Here is an 18,272-nt window from a genome sequence, read left to right on the forward strand (position 1 = left end):
TGAGCAAGCTAATGACGGTGTAACCTTGGACCTCTTGCTTCAAGCCTGCACTTCCCTCACATCAATCCTCGTCTACTGATTCCCAGAAAGAGAGCACCAGCAACACCTCTACTGAGGTGTGGCCCACCATCACCTGATCTGCTCTTCACTGCCACCATTCCAGATGTTGGCACCGCCCGTGCCCTGGAGTCTAGGGCTGAGTTGGAATCAGTAAGTGATCAACGATTCAGGCACAGGGAGGCTGCAGCCAGGCCAGAGCAAGGGAGGTGAGAATGGTGGTGGGCAGCGCTCAGCACAGGCACATCCAGGTGCTGGGTGCATTGGCTGGGCTGCCTTGGAACATGGAGGAGTCAGGCTAGAGCTTGGCAGGAGGCATCGTGCAGACCTCTCAGCAGCCTCTGCCATCCTACAGACCCAGAGGCATTGCCATACCTGGTGGAGCCTTTGCCTTCCCCTGTGAGGATGCAGCAACCTCTCTGTGGAAAATCCCGGAGCAGAGCTTCAGCCTCTTCCAGAGACTTTACAATAGAAACAGTTGTTGAAAGCGGCCTGACCTCCAATGCGGGTGCCTGGTGCTGTGAGGAGGGGTGACTGCAGATTCCAGCTTGAAGCCTCATACCAGGGGCTGGAGTCTCCGTCAGCGGGATCCTCCATTTCGCCGGCAGCGCACTCACGCCCCGTGGGATTTCCCGACGGGGTGGGAGTGCCCACAATGGGAAACCCCAGTCGCCAGGTCGGAGGACCCCCCACCCCCCCCACGCCCCGCCGGTGGGGGCGTGCCGCACCAGAAAGCGGCGGGATGGAGAATCCCACCCTAGATCTGTGCAGTGATGAACAAATAAGTACGCAGAACCAGCTCCTTGTGTCAGTTAGCGAAGAGGCATCAGGATAAAGCCAATTGATGGCCTTGTGGCACATGCTAAGTGCAGGTGTAACTCCGTGCAGGACAGTCAATGGGCACACCCTGCCCTCGGGATATGGTGATTGGCCTCCGTAGCATCATGCCACAAGGTGGCGTTACTGAGTCAAATATCTAGCCCCGTGATTTCTGCGCTTAATCCTCTGTTAATCCCGCCGGACCGCATGCCTCACCTCTGTGTCCAAAGCTGGGCACACAGGGCCTCAATCTGTACCATTTTGTTTTGTTTGGAGGAAATGGACAAGGGCCATCAATGCAGTGAAGATCCCCTACCGATAATCGCCAGCAGTTCATCCCATCGATGAATGAGATCTATCGCTAAATGGAGAAACTAAAGTGAAATTAAACCTCTGGCTCTCCAATCCTGCTGTTGGTAACAGCCTGCCAACTCGCTGAATTCTACAGGTTATGTTCTCAAATTAAAAGAAAGCATGTTACAAGTGTGTGTCTTAAAATAAAAGCTGCACTACCTCCCAAAAGTCATCTTTGCAGTAATTATATATTGTGGCCGATTGTACAACAGATGGCAGGGTCTGTACTGCTGGCAACCTGTAGGTGGGCATGGATAGGGTGCCAGGATTCTGTCATATCTTTTTAAAATCAGTTCCACCACATGACTGCAGCTTTCTTTGAAGCACATTCCGAAACAAAGCCGATGCTAACAGCCTATACTGGGCTCAAATCAAAATGAAATTGAAAGCATCAGAGTCTGTTAATGTAGCGACTGTAATGCAATGGCTGGATTGTTATTAATATTAATGGGGGAAAGAATGTGGGCTTTGAAATTCATTGACTCCTCACCCCTTATCGAGTAATATGGCAGGTGATGTACATCTCGATATTCTGCTTCCTATCTCATTCGCTCTGCCAAAGAAATAATAGGAGGTGGCTTCACCTGAAACTCATGCAGCGGGATTCTCTGTCGACGCGATCCTGCACTCCGCCGGCAATGCACTCACGGCCGCGGGTTTCCCCGCAATGGGAAATCCCATTGGCCGGCTGCGGAAACGGACAATCCCGTTGTCGGCGTGGCCGCGGAGGAAAGTGCGCCTGGCGGACCGGAGAATTCCGCCCATGGTTTGCCCCGTGAATATAGAAAATAGTGGCTCAGCACCTATTTCAGGAGCTCTTTGTAAACCGGTCCGTCCTGGCTGACAATGTTCAGGAAAATATGGGATTCTCCGGCCTCCCAACCGCGTGTTTGTTGGCAGTGGGAGGTGGCGTGCCGTATGCTGGAGGACGGATTCTCGGCTCCCGCCGCTGTCCCACATTGCAGGTAACTCTGCCACCTGCTAGAGACCTCCAGACTCATCAGGCATGCAGCTCGCAAACCCTCTCTTTGTCCCTGCAGGAGAAGATAACCCATAACAAGAGGCAGAGGGGGAAGATGTGGGGGGAAGGGCCCGGGTTGTGAGTCCTTAGCCCCTATGAGGAAAGAGCCTTGGAGATGGCCGAGTGGCCGGGGTGCGAGCAGTGACCAAAAGCAAGGTTGGCCTGCACCTGAGAAGTGAGCATTCACTGCACCTTCATCCAGATGACCTGTACCCAGTGAGTTGCTGATGTCCCAGATCCTTGTCCTTCCGTTTCACCGAACCCATGTCCATTGTCTTCCAGGCTCAACATCTGATGAGTTCGGGCCATCTGGAGTCGCCCTCCTGCACCCCCCCCCCCCTTCCCCAAGCACCAAAGAGACCACCTTGGAGAGCTCCGAGGGACACACCGATAATGCATCACAACTTTAACCCGTACCTTCCACCATCGGAGAGAAACACACTCTGTGTACGAGATTAGACAGGAATCCGGGTCACTATCTGGTGAGCACCACACAGTGGCTGATGCACATCGGGTGGAGGCAGGAAATTCTAAGTGGCGACGCTGGGTCTTAGCCAAACGCTGAGTCTCTGAACAAGGTTCTCCCTGAGCTGCTAGAGATGATGTCAGAGCCCTGAGATTCAGGATGTAAGCAACATTCCAGTGACCGCAATTTGATTGGGGGAATCACTAAGGCTTCAGGCGCAGGAGATGGTTCAACAATGCGAGGCACCCAGGCCAACACTGCAAGGGCGGTGACCGCAGTAGAACGCATGGGGCACGCTGTCTGAGCCATGAGTGGTAGCGCCCAAGGCACAGCTAGGTCTCTGATGACCACGGTTGAAGGCCTTGACATCATGTCCCATTCGCTGAGGGACTTATCCCAGAAGCAGGTGGACATTGCAGAGGCACTGCAGAGCTTGGCCCAGTCACAGAGAACCATCACTGAGAGCATCAACACCATGGTGTAGACCATGGGGAGCTGCCAAGACTGGTGGTGCCCAATGACTCAAAGACTTCTGGAGCTCACCTCAGCTGCCATTCTGTCCCATTGAATCACCCAGAGGCCCTTGAGTACCCCGAAGGAGGAGGAAGCTCTGGAGCCCAACCCGGGGCCTTCCACCAAAGAAACACAAATGGTCTCCAGTTCCTCTGACTGCCCCCCCACCACACCCCGCCCGCCACCTCCCAACACCAGCACATCACGAGGACAGCGGGCAGAACAGGGTGCCATGACGTCATCTGTGACACTGGTAAGTTGATCAGGCCCCTCCAGCTCCAGACCCTCCTGAGGATGACTGCCAAAGGCATCAAAGCCACAGGGCGTGGAAGGCAGCAGGCTGCCTCCACCTCAGGTGTTCATCCTGGGGTCACGCCTAGGTGTAGCACCAGAACACGGCAGATGAAGAAGCTTTAGGAGCACTGAGTGGGCACTGGTGAGGTCAGTAATCGTGGTTTGGGAATGGATTAATTGTCACTGAAAGTCTCACCATTCATATAAACCACAGTTTATATGAAAGATTTCTAACAGAGTGTGTCTCTCACCCAATCTGGACTCACTTCCTGCGACAGCGCTCCCCCCCCAAACAAGAGATGCCACTGTTGAGAGCAGAGAAACCCCCAGCGACGGACATTCTGGAATGCAATTCCCATCACTCACTAGACACTGACGTTCCCCTTCCCGACTGCCCCGATCCCCACCTTCCCAACCTTCTCAACAATGATCCAACATAAGGTGGCCCGAATGCACACTCAGTGGAAGGGAGTCAGCGCACTGTCAGCACAAAGACAGCAATTAGGCTTAGTCACAAACTGAGGAGCACCACAGCTTTCCTCACTGTGAGGGCTCACCTCCCTCCTGCCTTGAATAGTGACCCGCTGGCAGTGCCAACTCAGGCCCGTCACCCTGCTCTGATGGCACATACACACCTGGAAGGTTGGATGGGGAACAGGGTGATTGTGGAACAGGGATTGGGACTGGAATGGACTTGAAATGGGCTTGTACAAAGGGCGGGTAAAATGGAATTTCCCGAGACAAGCAGCGTGGCTCTGTCCTGTTACTCTTGTGGAGCAGACTATGGTTTGCTCTGTCATGAGTGTTCACAAGAAATAAAGATGGCTTCAACGCTTCATATACCCAAATCCCCCCCCCCCCCCTCCCGCCGTCCCAACCCCCCCCCCTTCCCCCCCACCGCAGCTGAAGAAGGGTGACCAACAAATTGGTCCCCTACAGCACAACCTCCAGTTCCCTTGAAGGATCCACCCCCACAGCACCAGGCTCGCAGCTACGATGCTCTTGAGCTGCATGGAGGTAAGTGCAGAAGGTTCCTCACCTTCTCGCTCCCCCTCAGAGTCCATGGTGCCTAGTCCCTGATTTTGTACAACAATACAGAATGGTGCCTGTGTGACTTCCCACTTTGGGGGGTTTGAGCATGGTGCAGGGAGAGAATGGCAAACTGTTTGCCGCCTGGCATGAATTCTGTTTTGGGGTGAAAATTAACCGCAACGTTTATAAACATCAATCTCTGATTGACAGCTCCTGGACCTCATCAAGACAGTGAAGTGCTTTCTGTTAGTTTCACAGCTGGGCACTTCAAAGCCACTCAATCCTGAAGGGAGATGAATGTAACAATACTGACAGCTGGGAGTGTGTTGAAGCTGTCAATCACAGCCCAGTAAAATCAACATCAAAGAGATATGAATGAATGTGTTGCAGCTGAAAGATCTGAGGGAGTTTAAACCAGCTGATATGGTTTTCTCTTTCCAAGAATTGACAGTTGTTGCTTCCTCTGCCTGAGCCAACAGGTGTATTGCACAGATGAGTTTTAAAGCTGTGATTTTTTTCCACTGTGTCTGTCTGCACTGCTCCACAGCTTCCTGGCAGGGGGCTCTGTAATGGGGGCACCTGGGAAAGGGTCTCTCTTATGGGGAGGGTCTTTGGTGGAAGTTTCTCTAATTAGTGGGTCTCTTGTGGGGTGGGGTGTCGGGTCACCCTCGTACTTTGCGGGAGGGGTGGCCCAGAAAATTCAAGGGGGGGTTGAATTGCTTTGCTGGGGTCGGGGGAGGGGGGGGGGGGGGGGGGGGGCAGCCCTTGCTATCGGCCTGCAAGCTCAAAATGGCGGCCCCTTTGGGAGAATCCCTCGCAACTGTCACCATGCATAAATTTGCATGGCAAGGGATTGGGGCTCATTTCCTGAACTGCGCACCCAGCGAGAGCTCGGATCAGGAGCGATTCAGCTCCGGCGGGAGAAGATAGTCTCCCAGACGAATGGATAAAAAGAGTAACTGGGAGAAACAGGTCAAGAAAAGTCAATGCAAACGGTGTCTTGCTGCTGACAGAGTGCTCAGCACGGCCTGATTACAACAAACACACTCTTTCACCACAAAGAGAAATATAAAACCACACAGGAATGTACAGCAGACATCTGTATTGTGACCGATATGTGTGGGAGATTATTAGGCGTGAATTCAATGTTAAAATTATGTACAAAAAAGAGAAATAAAGAACCGGGTCTCATTGAGAGAGGTGAAAAAATGAGAAAAAAGTGAATTAAAATTTTTTTTGAGCATATTTCCAATCTTCCTGAAAGATTCAAAACCTGAAAGATTGACGTCCCACATTTTCATATTTCAGGGCCGGAATTGTTGCCTGGCAACAGGCAATAATCATTGTACTGTGAAAAGGTAATTAACAAATAATCTCTCAATAGAACATAGAGTTCCTACAGTGCAGAAGGAGGCCATTCGGCCCATCTAGTCTGCACCTACCCGACGAAAGAGCACCCTATCGAGGCCCAGTCACATGCCCTATCGCCATAACATAACCTTTGGTTACTAAGGGGCAGATTAGCATGGCCAATCCACCTAACCTGCACATCTTTGGACTGTGGGAGGAAACTACAGCACCCGGAGGAAACCCACGCAGACACGGGGAGAACGTACAAACTCCACCAAGTCACCCAAAGCTGACATTGAACCCGGTCCCTGGCATTGTGAGGCAGCAGCTTTAACCACTGTGCCACCATGCCACCCATTAATATCTGCAGCTAGTTCAATACTTCCACACAAAAGCTGCACCTGCACAAAGTTCAATGGGTATTCGTGGTGAGGCAGAGAGAGAGAGTTGTCATTCCCCTAAGCACAACGGGCGTGATCTACTGGCTACCTCGTGCCCGACCAGGAGCACAACGTGGTAGATGCCACGTAAGGTCTCCCGCGGGCTTACCGGCAGCCACTACGCCTCATGGAATCTACCCAAGTCGCACGAGGCAGTGCGACCAAAATCCCGTATAGAATGGGTGGGACCAAGCCGTGCGCACTTAAGTAGGTTTTAAACCTACTAAGGCCTACTCACCTGCGATTTACCGGCCTCCCACCATCTAACAGACTTCCCAAGGAAGAGCCCAGCTCGGCACCGTTCAGTACTGGTCCACACAAATGTGGACCGGGGGAACGGCACCCAAGGGGGTTTCCCAGGCCATCAGAGGCTACTGGTTGGCCAGGGATAATGCAGAGTGTCCCCATGACCTCCCCTTGGAATGTGGGCACCTTGGCACTGCCCAGCTGGTGCCTTGGCACTGCTACCCTGGCACTGCCAAGGTGCCTGGGTGACATTGCAAAGCCAACAGGAACACTGCCTGGGTGCCAGGGTGGCACTGCCAAGGGTCAAGGCCTGAATGGGACCATGCCCATAAAAGGAAGAGGGAGGGGGAGCATGAAGGGAGGGGTTGCAGGGCGGGTATGAAGGGGCGCCTGAAAGGTTGTGGTTACGTGAAGGGTGAGGGTCCTAGAAGTGGGTGGACTGGAACGGGGGCATGGGAAAACCTGAAAAGGTGGGGCACTGTGCAGGGTGTTCTCACTTGGAGGGGTGTGGGGTAATGTCCATGAGTGGAGCGGTGTGGGGGGGGGTTGGTGACAGCGCCCATTGGTGGGGTGGGGGGGGGGGGGGGGTGGGGGGGGACAAGCTCACTTAGAGATTGGGGCACCCCTTTCAAAAAGCCACCCGATCTCTGAGGATTCAGTCTGGCCAGTGAGTTTAGCTCCCCAGTGATGAAAATAAGTCTATCGATCGGCCACGCTTTGCCTGAAAGGCTGCTCGCCACGGTGCAGCATGGCCGATAGAAGCCAAGAGATCCCGCTCCTGGGATCTTCCTGATTCGTAACCTCTTGCGAGACGGCATGTAGTTATTCCAAAGACTCTGGGCTGGATTCTGTCAAACTGGGAGTAAGTCCCCACGCCAGCGTAAAAACACTGGCGTTTCACTCCCGAGTTTCCTCAAAAAAAGATAAGCTAATTCACTCACCTGCAGGGGGCTGGCAGAGGCCCCGAGTGATTCACGCAGCTTTAGCTGCAGACACGGGCCCCCGCACGTCCGGTTTCGAGGTCTGGAGACCGTGCATGCGCGCGGTGGCGGCCGTGCCCAGCACTGTGGCGGACTCGGACCACGAAGGAAGCTGGAAAATGCAGGCCCCTGATCGGCCGCGCGGCCAAAGTTCCGTCCAACCCAATCTGTCCCCCAGTGACCCTTAAGGCCCCTCCCCCCCCGGTGCCCGATCCACCCTCCCCCCCCCCCACCTGGGTGGTCGAGGACTGAGTCCGCAGCTGCCACTCGAGGTTCCCGAACGGCAATAGGTGGTTGTAACCGTGCTGTCGGGAACTTGGCCGGATGGGAGCGGAGGATTGCAGAGCGGGCCTCTGGCAATGGCCCCCCAGTCGCGCCGAGTACTCCGCGAACACGCCGATTCTCAGGTCCCGGTGAATCGCCGGACTGGTGCCAGGCCCGATTTTGGCTTGAAAGTTGATTCTCCGCTCCCGCGCCAAACGGGATTTTGGTGCGGGGCTGCGGAGAATCCAGCCTCTGGTTGCTAAACTCCATGCATTCCACAACAAAGCCCAAGTTAACCCAGAACGCAAAGATCCCGCCCATTGTGGGCAGGATCACGTTTTGGCAAATCTGCATGTTGGAGCGAGACTATCTCCTTTGCCTTGGAGACCTCGGGCTCCGTTCACAACTGGCCTCCACAAATGGGGACCCGATAGACAACACTTGTGGGGGTCTCCCAGGGGATCGGCGGCTCCCAGGCACATGGAGCAGGGTGGTACCTCGGCATTTTTTATGCCACTTGGGACACCCTGGCAATGCCACCTGGGTGCCAGCCTGGCTCTGTCAATGTGCCAAGCGGCGATTGGGGTGCGGGCGCCCTGTGCGGGTGTTGGGGGAGTTTGGGGGGGGGGGGGGGCAGGACATAACAGGACCCACCCATTAGTGCATTGGGTCTTTAGGGGAGCCGGGGGGGGGGGGGGGGGGGGGGGGGGGGGGGGGGGGTCGGGGGTTGTGACAGGGGCTCCAAAGGTCAGGATGCCACTTTTAAATGCCCTCTCGTCGCTACACTGAGGAGTTCCGGCGAGCGGAGCTCCTCAGTGTGGAAACTGGGGCTTTAAGTGCAGCCTAGGCTGTGCATTCCCGGCTGAGGCCCCCTGCCTAACACGAATGCCGTTTAATGGCGTTGTGTTCCTTGACGCTGCGAACGCTAGGAGACATGGGGTTAAGCGCCTCGCTATGGGACTATGTTCCCATTTAGTTAAATTGCGCCCTAAGTGTGGGCTAAACCGGTCCAAAAAAGTGACTCAGTGTGGTTAGATAGCAGTGGGGAACCTGACGATAGAGCTGACAGGAAACATCCAGCAAAACCCGCAACAAATAACACTCAGTAACTTTTCCGTTCGGTTGCCCCTATGTGGTTCCATTATTCACAGCCCAGTTTCAGTGTGGATGACGTATCATAGAGCTCCCATGTTTGCTGGGACTTGAACCTGGTACTGCTACTGATCCGGTAAACTGATAGAATGCCCAAAAAACCCGGCCTGTTCTCGCCGACAGCACATCCGCTCCCGCGGGTTTCCCGGTGGGGCGTGGGTGGCTTTAATGGCAAATCCCATTGACAAGTGGTGGGAGTACTGAATCGTGTTGCCAGGGGAAGGTGTGCACCCGAGAAACACGGGGCTGGGAGCCCGGAGAATCCCGCCCCTTGGCAAGAGGTGGAATTTCTCGTCGGGCAATATTTTCAGCAGAAACCATTCTGTCATCAAACAAATGGAATTCAGGTACAGAGTTTCTGAATTAAATAACTGTCATGTTGTCAAACACATATTCCAAGAGGGTACATCTGATTTTAAATCCAAAGAGTCAGCTAAAGGCTGCAGTGCTTCTATGAGCGCACGTTTTTGTAAACCGTAACACCATCCAAACTTCCTTCGGGCTAGGTTTCCCCTTCCAGGATAGAGGTGGGACAGAAAAGAAATGTGACGTGTCCTGGCCTGCCACGTCTGTTCCTGACTCATGGTTTTCCCAAGGACGGACTGGGGGGCAGGATTAGTATGGGGGAGGAGAAGCGGGGAGAGTGGGGGGAGTGGGAAGGTGGGTGAAGTCGGCCGTCTCATTAATCGGGTGGCTAACCCACCATCTTCCCTCTTACCCCCGAGCAGACCCTGTAATACAAGCGGTGGACAGGCGCCAAAGCCTGCCTACCATATTTAAATAAATAAATGAATATTAATTACACTTGTTATCAAGCCATTATCCAGGTTTTTTTTAAATTCATAAATTTAGAGTACCCAATTCATTTTTTCCAATTAAGGGGCAATTTAGCGTGGCCAATCCACCTAACCTGCAATGGTTTCTGGGGGCTGAAACCCATGCAAATATGGGAAGAATGTGCAAACTCCACACAGACAGTGACCCAGAGCTAGGATCGAACCTGGGACCTCAGCACCGCGAGGAAGCAATGCCAACCCACTGAGCCACCGTGCTACCCCCTATTGACCAGGGCTATACACTACCCGTGCCATAATATAGTTGGCGAGGGCGGCAGTAGGCAGGTCGTTTTTATTTGTGGCCTGGTTGGAAAAAGGCAGGAATGAAAGGGGACTGTTAAGTTCGGGTGCGTGGCCGGTTGGGATAAGTGCACGAGAGAGCGTTTAGTTCCTGACTAATTAAATGTTTTTTTTTAAAAATAACGTGGGTTAGATAACCATAAGAAAATTATCAAAAACGACTAACTATTATGAAATATCTAAGAGCGACTGCAAATCCACTGCGACAACTATCTCCAGACTCCCTGGTGTAACAGTGTCACGTGGTTGTTCTCTCCTGCCACCTGCTGGTTGAAGTTTGTATACATGACTATTTACATGATTGCTTATGCATATCTTCACAGGGACCACGTCATTCGAGGGGTGGCCAGTGTGCATTGGGGCCACCTCTCCAAGATATCATCCCCTCTTCCTTCCACGTTGCCTCGTCAATTGGACTGTAAGACGCAATGAGGGAGTTCATAAAAAGCTCGCACTCTGGCCTCCTGTACCTTCATGGGGATGGACAGCTGCTCGGAGCTCTGTGAAGCTGACTAACTCCAGACTGACGGCAACAGGGGTAGTAATGCTGATGAAGTTCTATTTAATGCAAAAGAGTGGAAGTTTGGACTAGAGAAAGAATTGAGCACTAATAAAGTGTTCATAATCAGCTTTCCCAACTTTTTGCAATGGCCACTTTGAAGATCCTTTCATGTCGTTGAACACCTTCTTTGTCGATCACTCGCTAACGAGTGTGGCGCAGACGGCAGCCACAGCAATAGGCGGGATTTACCAACCCGCCGCGTGCTTTCGGAGGCGGTCCGCCAGCAAAATCTACCCGCCCTGCCGTTGCCAACGGGATTATCCCGGTGACTGCGCCTCTCGTCGCCGGGGAAACCCGTGCGCCGGCGTGGGACCGGAATGTCCCTCTGCCGCGAACAGCCGGTTAGTCCCGCCCAATGGCTAGTGGTTTGGGTCACAATGTGGTGTCCAGCCTTCATTCCTGACCCCCTCTCCAGCCACTAAATGGGAGCAGGCCCACCCGCAGGGGTTATTAACACCTGAACTCCATGAAAATTGCTGGCGTCAGGGCCGGGCTCGGAAACCAGAACTGAACCCACCTCCTCGTTCTCACCTCCAACAGGAAAATCTGGCCCGATGGGATGCAATTTCACCATGAGCCGAATTCAGAAGGAGAAACACGCTCTCGGATCTTTCAGCAACCTTAAACATTCGACAAAACCATATTCACTGGCAATAAATGGTGCTAATGTGGTTTTTACTTTAAATGGAGTAAGCTACATATAGAATTATCAAATTGCAGACAGGATCCCAATGATCTAATCCCAGTTTTAAAATCAGTATATTTTGTCTTGATTTTCAAATTTCAGTCAATGGAAAGACATGGCTCTTGCTCTTAGCTAGTTGCTGACAATCCTTTCAAATAATATAACACTGAGTATCTGGCATTAGACAACAATATATCCTAGTTCAATCAATTGTCCAAAATTAATTTTACTTTTATTGTGTTTCAAATGAAATTCCAGCCATCATAGATCATATAATTTACATGATGTGGAGATGCCGGCGTTGGACTGGGGTGAGCACAGTAAGAAGTCTTACAACACCAGGTTAAAGTCCAACAGGTTTGTTTCAAACACTAGCTTTCGGAGCACTGCTCCTTCCTCAGGTGGAACATACCTCTTCGTTCACCCGAGGAAGGAGCAGTACTCCGAAAGCTAGTGATTCAAACAAACCTGTTGGACTTTAACCTGGTGTTGTAAGACTTCTTAATATAATTTACAGTGCAGAAGGAGGCCATTTGGCCCACTGAGTCTGCACCGGCCCTTGGAAAGAGCACCCTACTTAAGCCCACATCTCCATCCTATCCCCGTAACCCAGTAACCCCACCTCATCTTTTTGGACACTCAGGACAATTTATCATAGCCCCTCCACCTAACCTGCACATCTTTGGACTGTGGGAGGAAACCGGAGCACCCGGAGGAAACCCACGCAGACACGGGGAGAACGTGCAGACTCCGAACAGACAGTCACCCAAGCCGGGGATGAAACTTGGAACCCTGGAGCTGTGAAGGAACTGTGCTAACCACTGTGCTACCGTGCTGCCCTCACGTCCATATTATCGTTGCGCACAAGTTGTAGAATTGCATTGCAATGTAATCTTGGTTCAACGATAAGAATGTACAAACTTTGATAAACTTCAGTCAACCATGACATGATGAACTGTTGGTTTATTTATATTTGCCCGCACATATGATGGTCGGGACGTTATAGCCGCCGCCAAACGTGATTTTGGTGGGTGAGAGGGGGTGGAATATGTCTGGTGGTTAGCCCACCACCTTCCTGTTTACACTTGAGCGGACCCCCATAATGCGCTAGGTGGGCATGTACCAAAACTAGCAGCCTGCACACCATGTATAAAAAATTAAAGGTCAATTAAGCTCATTAGCAAGCCGGTTGTATACGGTCAGACACTGCCCATGCCATAATAAGGTTGGCGTGTGCAGGTGGGCTGGGTGTGGGCAGTCGTTGTTCGTGACCAGGATGAATAGAGGCAGGGAGTAAAGGGGCCATCTCATTTGAGGGTTGCCTTGTGTGCATCGGGGGACACCCCTCCAACATATCAACCTCCACCCTCCTTTCACACTGCCTGCCCTCAGAAACTCAGCCCCCACCCCTCCCTCTCCCATGCCCAGTCTCCCGGATCCTTCCCCACCCTGAAGGCCTGGGCCTGCCCTTTCTCAGGCAGCCATCGTTCTCCTTTGCGCTCCTTCCTGCAGTTCCAGCAGTGCCCACTACTCAGCGCTGGCGCTGACGGGACTGTGAGAGCCGCCAACCAATCTGATTGGCCAGCAGCCCTCGCGAGTGGGACTGCCCCCCACAGAGAGGCGAAAGTCTCGCCATCACCAAGCTTCGCCCACCTCCCCAGCAGGTTATAGTTTCTTTCTGGCTTGTCCACTGCAGGCTGACCTTCGAAGTCAAGTGCTATGGACGGGCAGATACAAAAGTGGATTTGATCAGGTCAGAAATAATCTTATCAAGTGATGTTGCAGGCTCTAAAGATGGAATTATCTGGTTCTTCTCCGAAACGTATGTCCCCAATGATCATTCATCACAACATTATAAGCATATTCTTTTCATCTAATACTATCCTTAACTTTTTTAGGAAGTCACACATGGATCTTTCTTGCTGAGTTTTATGTTAAGGGTCTGTATTTTTTTTTGATCATGTTGAATTGTCCCTTTAACTGTTTCCCAATGTTTAATTATCACTGTGCCTTTGCGTCTATTTACCCAGACAAGGTTAGCCTTCAGAAGCATGACACCAAGCACTGAGGGGCAATGACTGCTGGGAAAGGTGGAACAGGATGCATTCTCTATAGAAAAGAAGGCAGAGGGGTGAGCTAATCGGGGTCTTTGGAGTTAGCAAGGGTTTTGACCGGGCGGATATCGAGAAGACACTTTCAGTTGTGTGAAGCATAAACATCAACAAGATCAGTTCAGACGAATGTCCAGTTTTTGTGCCTTGCGTTCTGTACAATTCTACGTAGCTGTCCGTAACTGGATCTTTGAATAAAGATGCAAAACAACTGTTCCGGGGAATTTGGGTTATGTTCTCCCGTTCCCGTTCAATCAGAGATGGCATCTGTTCTTAATACTGTACCACTTATACCGGAATTTAAAAATGGCTGCCGTATGACCATTAGGATAAATTATTTTACAGAATTGCCATTTAGACATTCAGAATTCTCCCTCTGTGTACCCGAACAAATGCCGGAGCGTGGCAACTAGGGGATTTTCACAGTGACGTCATTGCAGTGTTAATGTAAGCCTACTTGTGACAATAATAAAGATTATTATTATTACAAAGTGCAGAACGGGGCCATTCGACCCATCATATACCAGACATATCTAGGGCAGCAGGGTAGCACAAGTGGATAGCACTGTTGCTTCACAGCGGCAGGGTCCCAGGTTCAATTCCCCGCTTGGTCACTGTCTCCCCGTGTCCGCGTGGGTTTCTTTCGGGTGCTCCGGTTTCCTCCCACAGTCCAAAAACATGCAGGTTGGGTGGATTGGTCACGGTAAATTGCCCTTAGTGACCAAAAAGGTTAGGAGGGGTTATTGGGTTACGGGGATAGGGTGGAAGTGAGGGTTAAGTGGGCTGGTGCAGACTCGATGGGCCGAATGACCTCCTTACTAATAAGGCGGTGGCGTAGTGGTATTGTCACTGGACTATTAATCAGAGACCCAGAGTAATGCTCTGGGGTCCTGGGTTCGAATCTCACCTTGGCAGATGGTGACATTTGAATTCAATAAAAAATCTGGGATTAAAAGACTAATGATAACCAGGAACTGATTGCTGCAAAAAAAAAAACCCATCTGGTTCACTTCAGGGAAGGAAATCTTCCATTCTTTGGGGCAGCAGGGTAGCATGGTGGTTAGCATAAATGCTTCACAGCTCCAGGGTCCCCTGTTCGATTCCCAGCTGGGTCACTGTCTGTGTGGAGTCTGCACGTCCTCCCCCTGTGTGCGTGGGTTTCCCCCTGGGTGCTCCGGTTTCCTCCCACAGTCCAAAGATGTGCGGGTTAGGTGGATTGGCCATGCTAAATTGCCCGTAGTGTCCTAATAAAAGTAAGGTTAAGGGGGGGGTTGTTGGGTTACGGGTATAGGGTGGATACGTGGGTTTGAGTAGGGTGATCATGGCTCGGCACAACATTGAGGGCCGAAGGGCCTGTTCTGTGCTGTACTGTTCTATGTTCTATGTTCTGTTCTGTATGTTCTATATTCTATGTACTGTTAATATAGTATGTATTAATCCTTGCAGTATTTGTATTTATGCTATAAATGTGATTAAATACTCTCTCAATAGGTTGCTGCAATGGTTAGCACTGCTGCCTCACAGCGCCGAGGACCCGGCTTCGATCCCAGCCCCGCCTGGGTCACTGTCCGTGTGGAGTTTGCACATTCTCCCCGTGTCTGCGTGGGCCTCACCCCCACAACCCAAAGATGTGCAGGGTAGGTGGATTGGCCACGCTAAATTGCCCATTAATTGGAAACATTTTTTCAGAAACGGAATGCTCTCCAAATAACATAATGTGGATGGTACCACGGGAAAGAAACACAACATGGAAATGGAGCATTGGCCTTTATTTCAAAGGGATTGGAGTATAAAAATAGGAGAGCCTTGTTAAAATTATACGAGGTACTAGTTAGACCACCCCTGGAATATTGTGGATGGTTTTGGTCCCCTTATCGAAGACATGATATACTGGCATTGTCAGCAGTTCAGAGAAGGTTCACTAGGTTTATCCTGGATATGGAGGGGTTTTCTTCTTCTGAGAGGCTGAATAGGTTGGGCCTGGACTCATTGGAGTTTAGAAGAATGAGAGGGAACCTTATTGAGATTCTGAGTGGGCTTGACAGGGTAGATACTGAGAAGATGTTGTCTCTTGTGGGAAAGTCTAGGACCAGAGGGCATAACCTCAGAGTAAGGGTTCACACATTTCAGACAGGCGTGAGGAGGATTCTTTTCTCTCAGAGGATAATGAATCTCAGGAATTATTTACCACAGAGAGCTGTGGAGGCTGGGTCATTGTGTTCAAGATTTTTAATCAGTGAGGGGATCAAGGGTTACGGGGAGAAGGCGGGATAGTGGAGTTGAGAGTTATCACCTCAGATCAGTCATGATCTCATTGAATGGCAGAGCACACTCGATGGGCCGAATGGCCTACTTCTGCTTCTCTGTCTTATGGTCTTACGGTAATATCAATTGAAGAATAAAGTCAAACAACATGCAGATTACAATTTCATTTTGACTTTGCAATTATAAAACGTACAAGCAGGAATAGGTCAAACAAGCCCTGGGGCGTATTCTGCCAGTCAACTGAACATGGCTCATCTGGATCTTAATCCTATCTACCCCTTTTTGGTCCCATGACCTTTAATATCCTTGTCTAACAAAATCTGAGCCTTTGGGAATAAATGCCATTTGAAATAGCTCCATTCTACACAAAGGAAGCGTTTTAAACATTATCGCAGAGAAATAGTTTCATCGCAAGTGGAAACGTTCAATAGAAATGAAGTTACCTTGGCGAAGACACAGCTGTCACTCAAATTCCAGTAACGGCAATTGCGTTCACACATCGGGCACATGACAATGTCATTGGCTTCACAGATCTCCCTGCTGGAAAATTAAAATAAAATAAATCGTAAGGTGTCACGTTAAGATGCAGAATGCAATAGAGTCAACAAAAAATGTCCTCAAGCCCCTGCAATGCCATACGTGCGTTACATCTGCACACTTCCCATCAGGCACTTTGCAAGAGATCCATCATTTTGCAACAGGAAGGCATGCAGCAACATTTGTGTTCGTGTGGGAACTCCTCATATATGTCAACACAGAAGAACTACTCTCAATATCAGATTCCAATTCAACATCTGCGTGAGAGTATGTGCATTAAAGCAAATCAACAGGAAACAGTGGGTGCTCAAACCTCCAGCAGGATTGTCAGGAGGATACCTCAGGGGACAGCACCAAATGCCAAAAGATTTGGACAAAGGCTTACGCAGCTCAAGGACAAAGCGCCGAAAGTTGATCATGCCAGGCAGTTTGGACAAAATGAAGCAAATGTGGGGCTGGACGTTAGCTGGGAGCATGTCTGGATTTAAGATGGTTGAAGATTCACGGGGCAAGGAAAAGCTGAAACAGGTCGGAATATCCTCAAGGTTTCAAACCAGAGTGTGTAAGAATAGGGGGGGGGGGGTCCCGATTTCAACAAGATGAGAATGTAGGAAAAAGTCAGGGTGTGCAGGATGGCATATTGGGAACTATGAAGGGAAGTGAGACCAGTATTCGAAGCACTGTGATCATTGCCATGTCACTGAACAGAACAGAACATGATCTTGTCAACAAAGGATAAGTCCTGTTAAATCGATAAAACTCTGAGTGTCAGAAGCACAGGTAAACAGAAGGCAGGAGCAGAGGTCATGATGTCAACTACCAGCTTGGGATTCCTTGGGCAAGTAGTGCCTGTGATGCAGAATGCTGTCATTGCTCCAGGCTGTGTGTCTCATTATATGTTGCAATTTGACATCCTGAAAGGGATGCTGCCCAGCTCTGCATTTTTCTCTAGTGCACACCTACAGGGTAATGGCACTGGTCTGCACCTTCAAAACACGCCAGACGCACAGTGGCCGGAGTGTTGGCTAGTGTAGACTTGAGAGATGAACAGACACTTCCAACACTGATGAAGGTTCAACTCAATTTTATTAACTGCTTCTAACTAACTAACACACGATGACTGTGGGTCTAAATGATGCGAACTTAAACTAGAGACCTAAGCCTTGTCCGAACCAGTTGATTCTCTCAGCATGTATTGTGAGTCTGTGCTGGGCTGGATGAGTTCTTGTTACACTCAGAGGCAGCACCCAGAATGAGCAGGAACCATGGTGCCCTCTGCCTTTATAGTGTGTGTATTCTAACTGGTGATTGGCTGCGGTGTTTGTACATGTTGATTGGTCCCTGTGTGTGTCCATCAGTGTGTGTCTGCACCGTGATATACTGGTGTATATTATGACAGTGGGGACAAGGCCATTCCGGGGCTTTGCAAAACTGCGCATTATGATTTATTGCCACCTGTGCTTTCAGGCCCTGTTTCTTTGCCACGCCAGGATTAATTAACTGGCCCAGTACTTTCATGGTTGCCTGGCAGTTTAATACAGCCCTTGACTTTGCTTATTTCTCATGAAGCAGTCAAGAAACCTTTTCTCTGACTGGTAACAACTCCCCCCTCCCCACCAAATGGGCATCGCTGCCAACGGCCCCTGACTGGCGCAGCGCGATTCCAGCCCCCGCCATTCAATCAGAACATGGATGATCTGATTCTAGAACAAGGGTTCTAACCTTAACCCCATATTCCTGCCTAACCCCGAAAACTTGAACAGTGCCCTCAAGTTCTAAGTTCCCCCACAAGAGGAAACATCCTCTCCACATCCACCCTGTCAAGATCCCTCAGCATCTTAATGGTCACCCCTTACTCTTCTGAACTTCAGCAGATGCAATTCTAACCAGGCCAATCATTCCTCGTACGACAACCCACCCATGGCTGGTACTAGTCCCTGAAATTCTTCCAATGCATTTGTCTCTCACCTTAAATAAGTGACCCAATA

The 18,272-nt window shown here is 50.7% G+C and overlaps 1 protein-coding gene across 1 annotated transcript in view; it reads right to left on the bottom strand.

Annotated features, from left to right (window-relative positions):
* ano3 (anoctamin 3) overlaps positions 1-18,272 on the bottom strand; it is a 313,721-nt gene that overhangs the window by 156,261 nt on the left and 139,188 nt on the right. The window contains exon 13 of the mRNA XM_038808322.1: positions 16,191-16,287. Within this exon, the coding sequence (XP_038664250.1) occupies positions 16,191-16,287 (97 nt within the window). The remainder of the gene's footprint in view (positions 1-16,190; positions 16,288-18,272) is intronic.

This window comes from Scyliorhinus canicula, chromosome 9 (genome assembly GCF_902713615.1).
Source record: "Scyliorhinus canicula chromosome 9, sScyCan1.1, whole genome shotgun sequence".
In the NCBI taxonomy this organism is placed as follows: domain Eukaryota; kingdom Metazoa; phylum Chordata; class Chondrichthyes; order Carcharhiniformes; family Scyliorhinidae; genus Scyliorhinus; species Scyliorhinus canicula.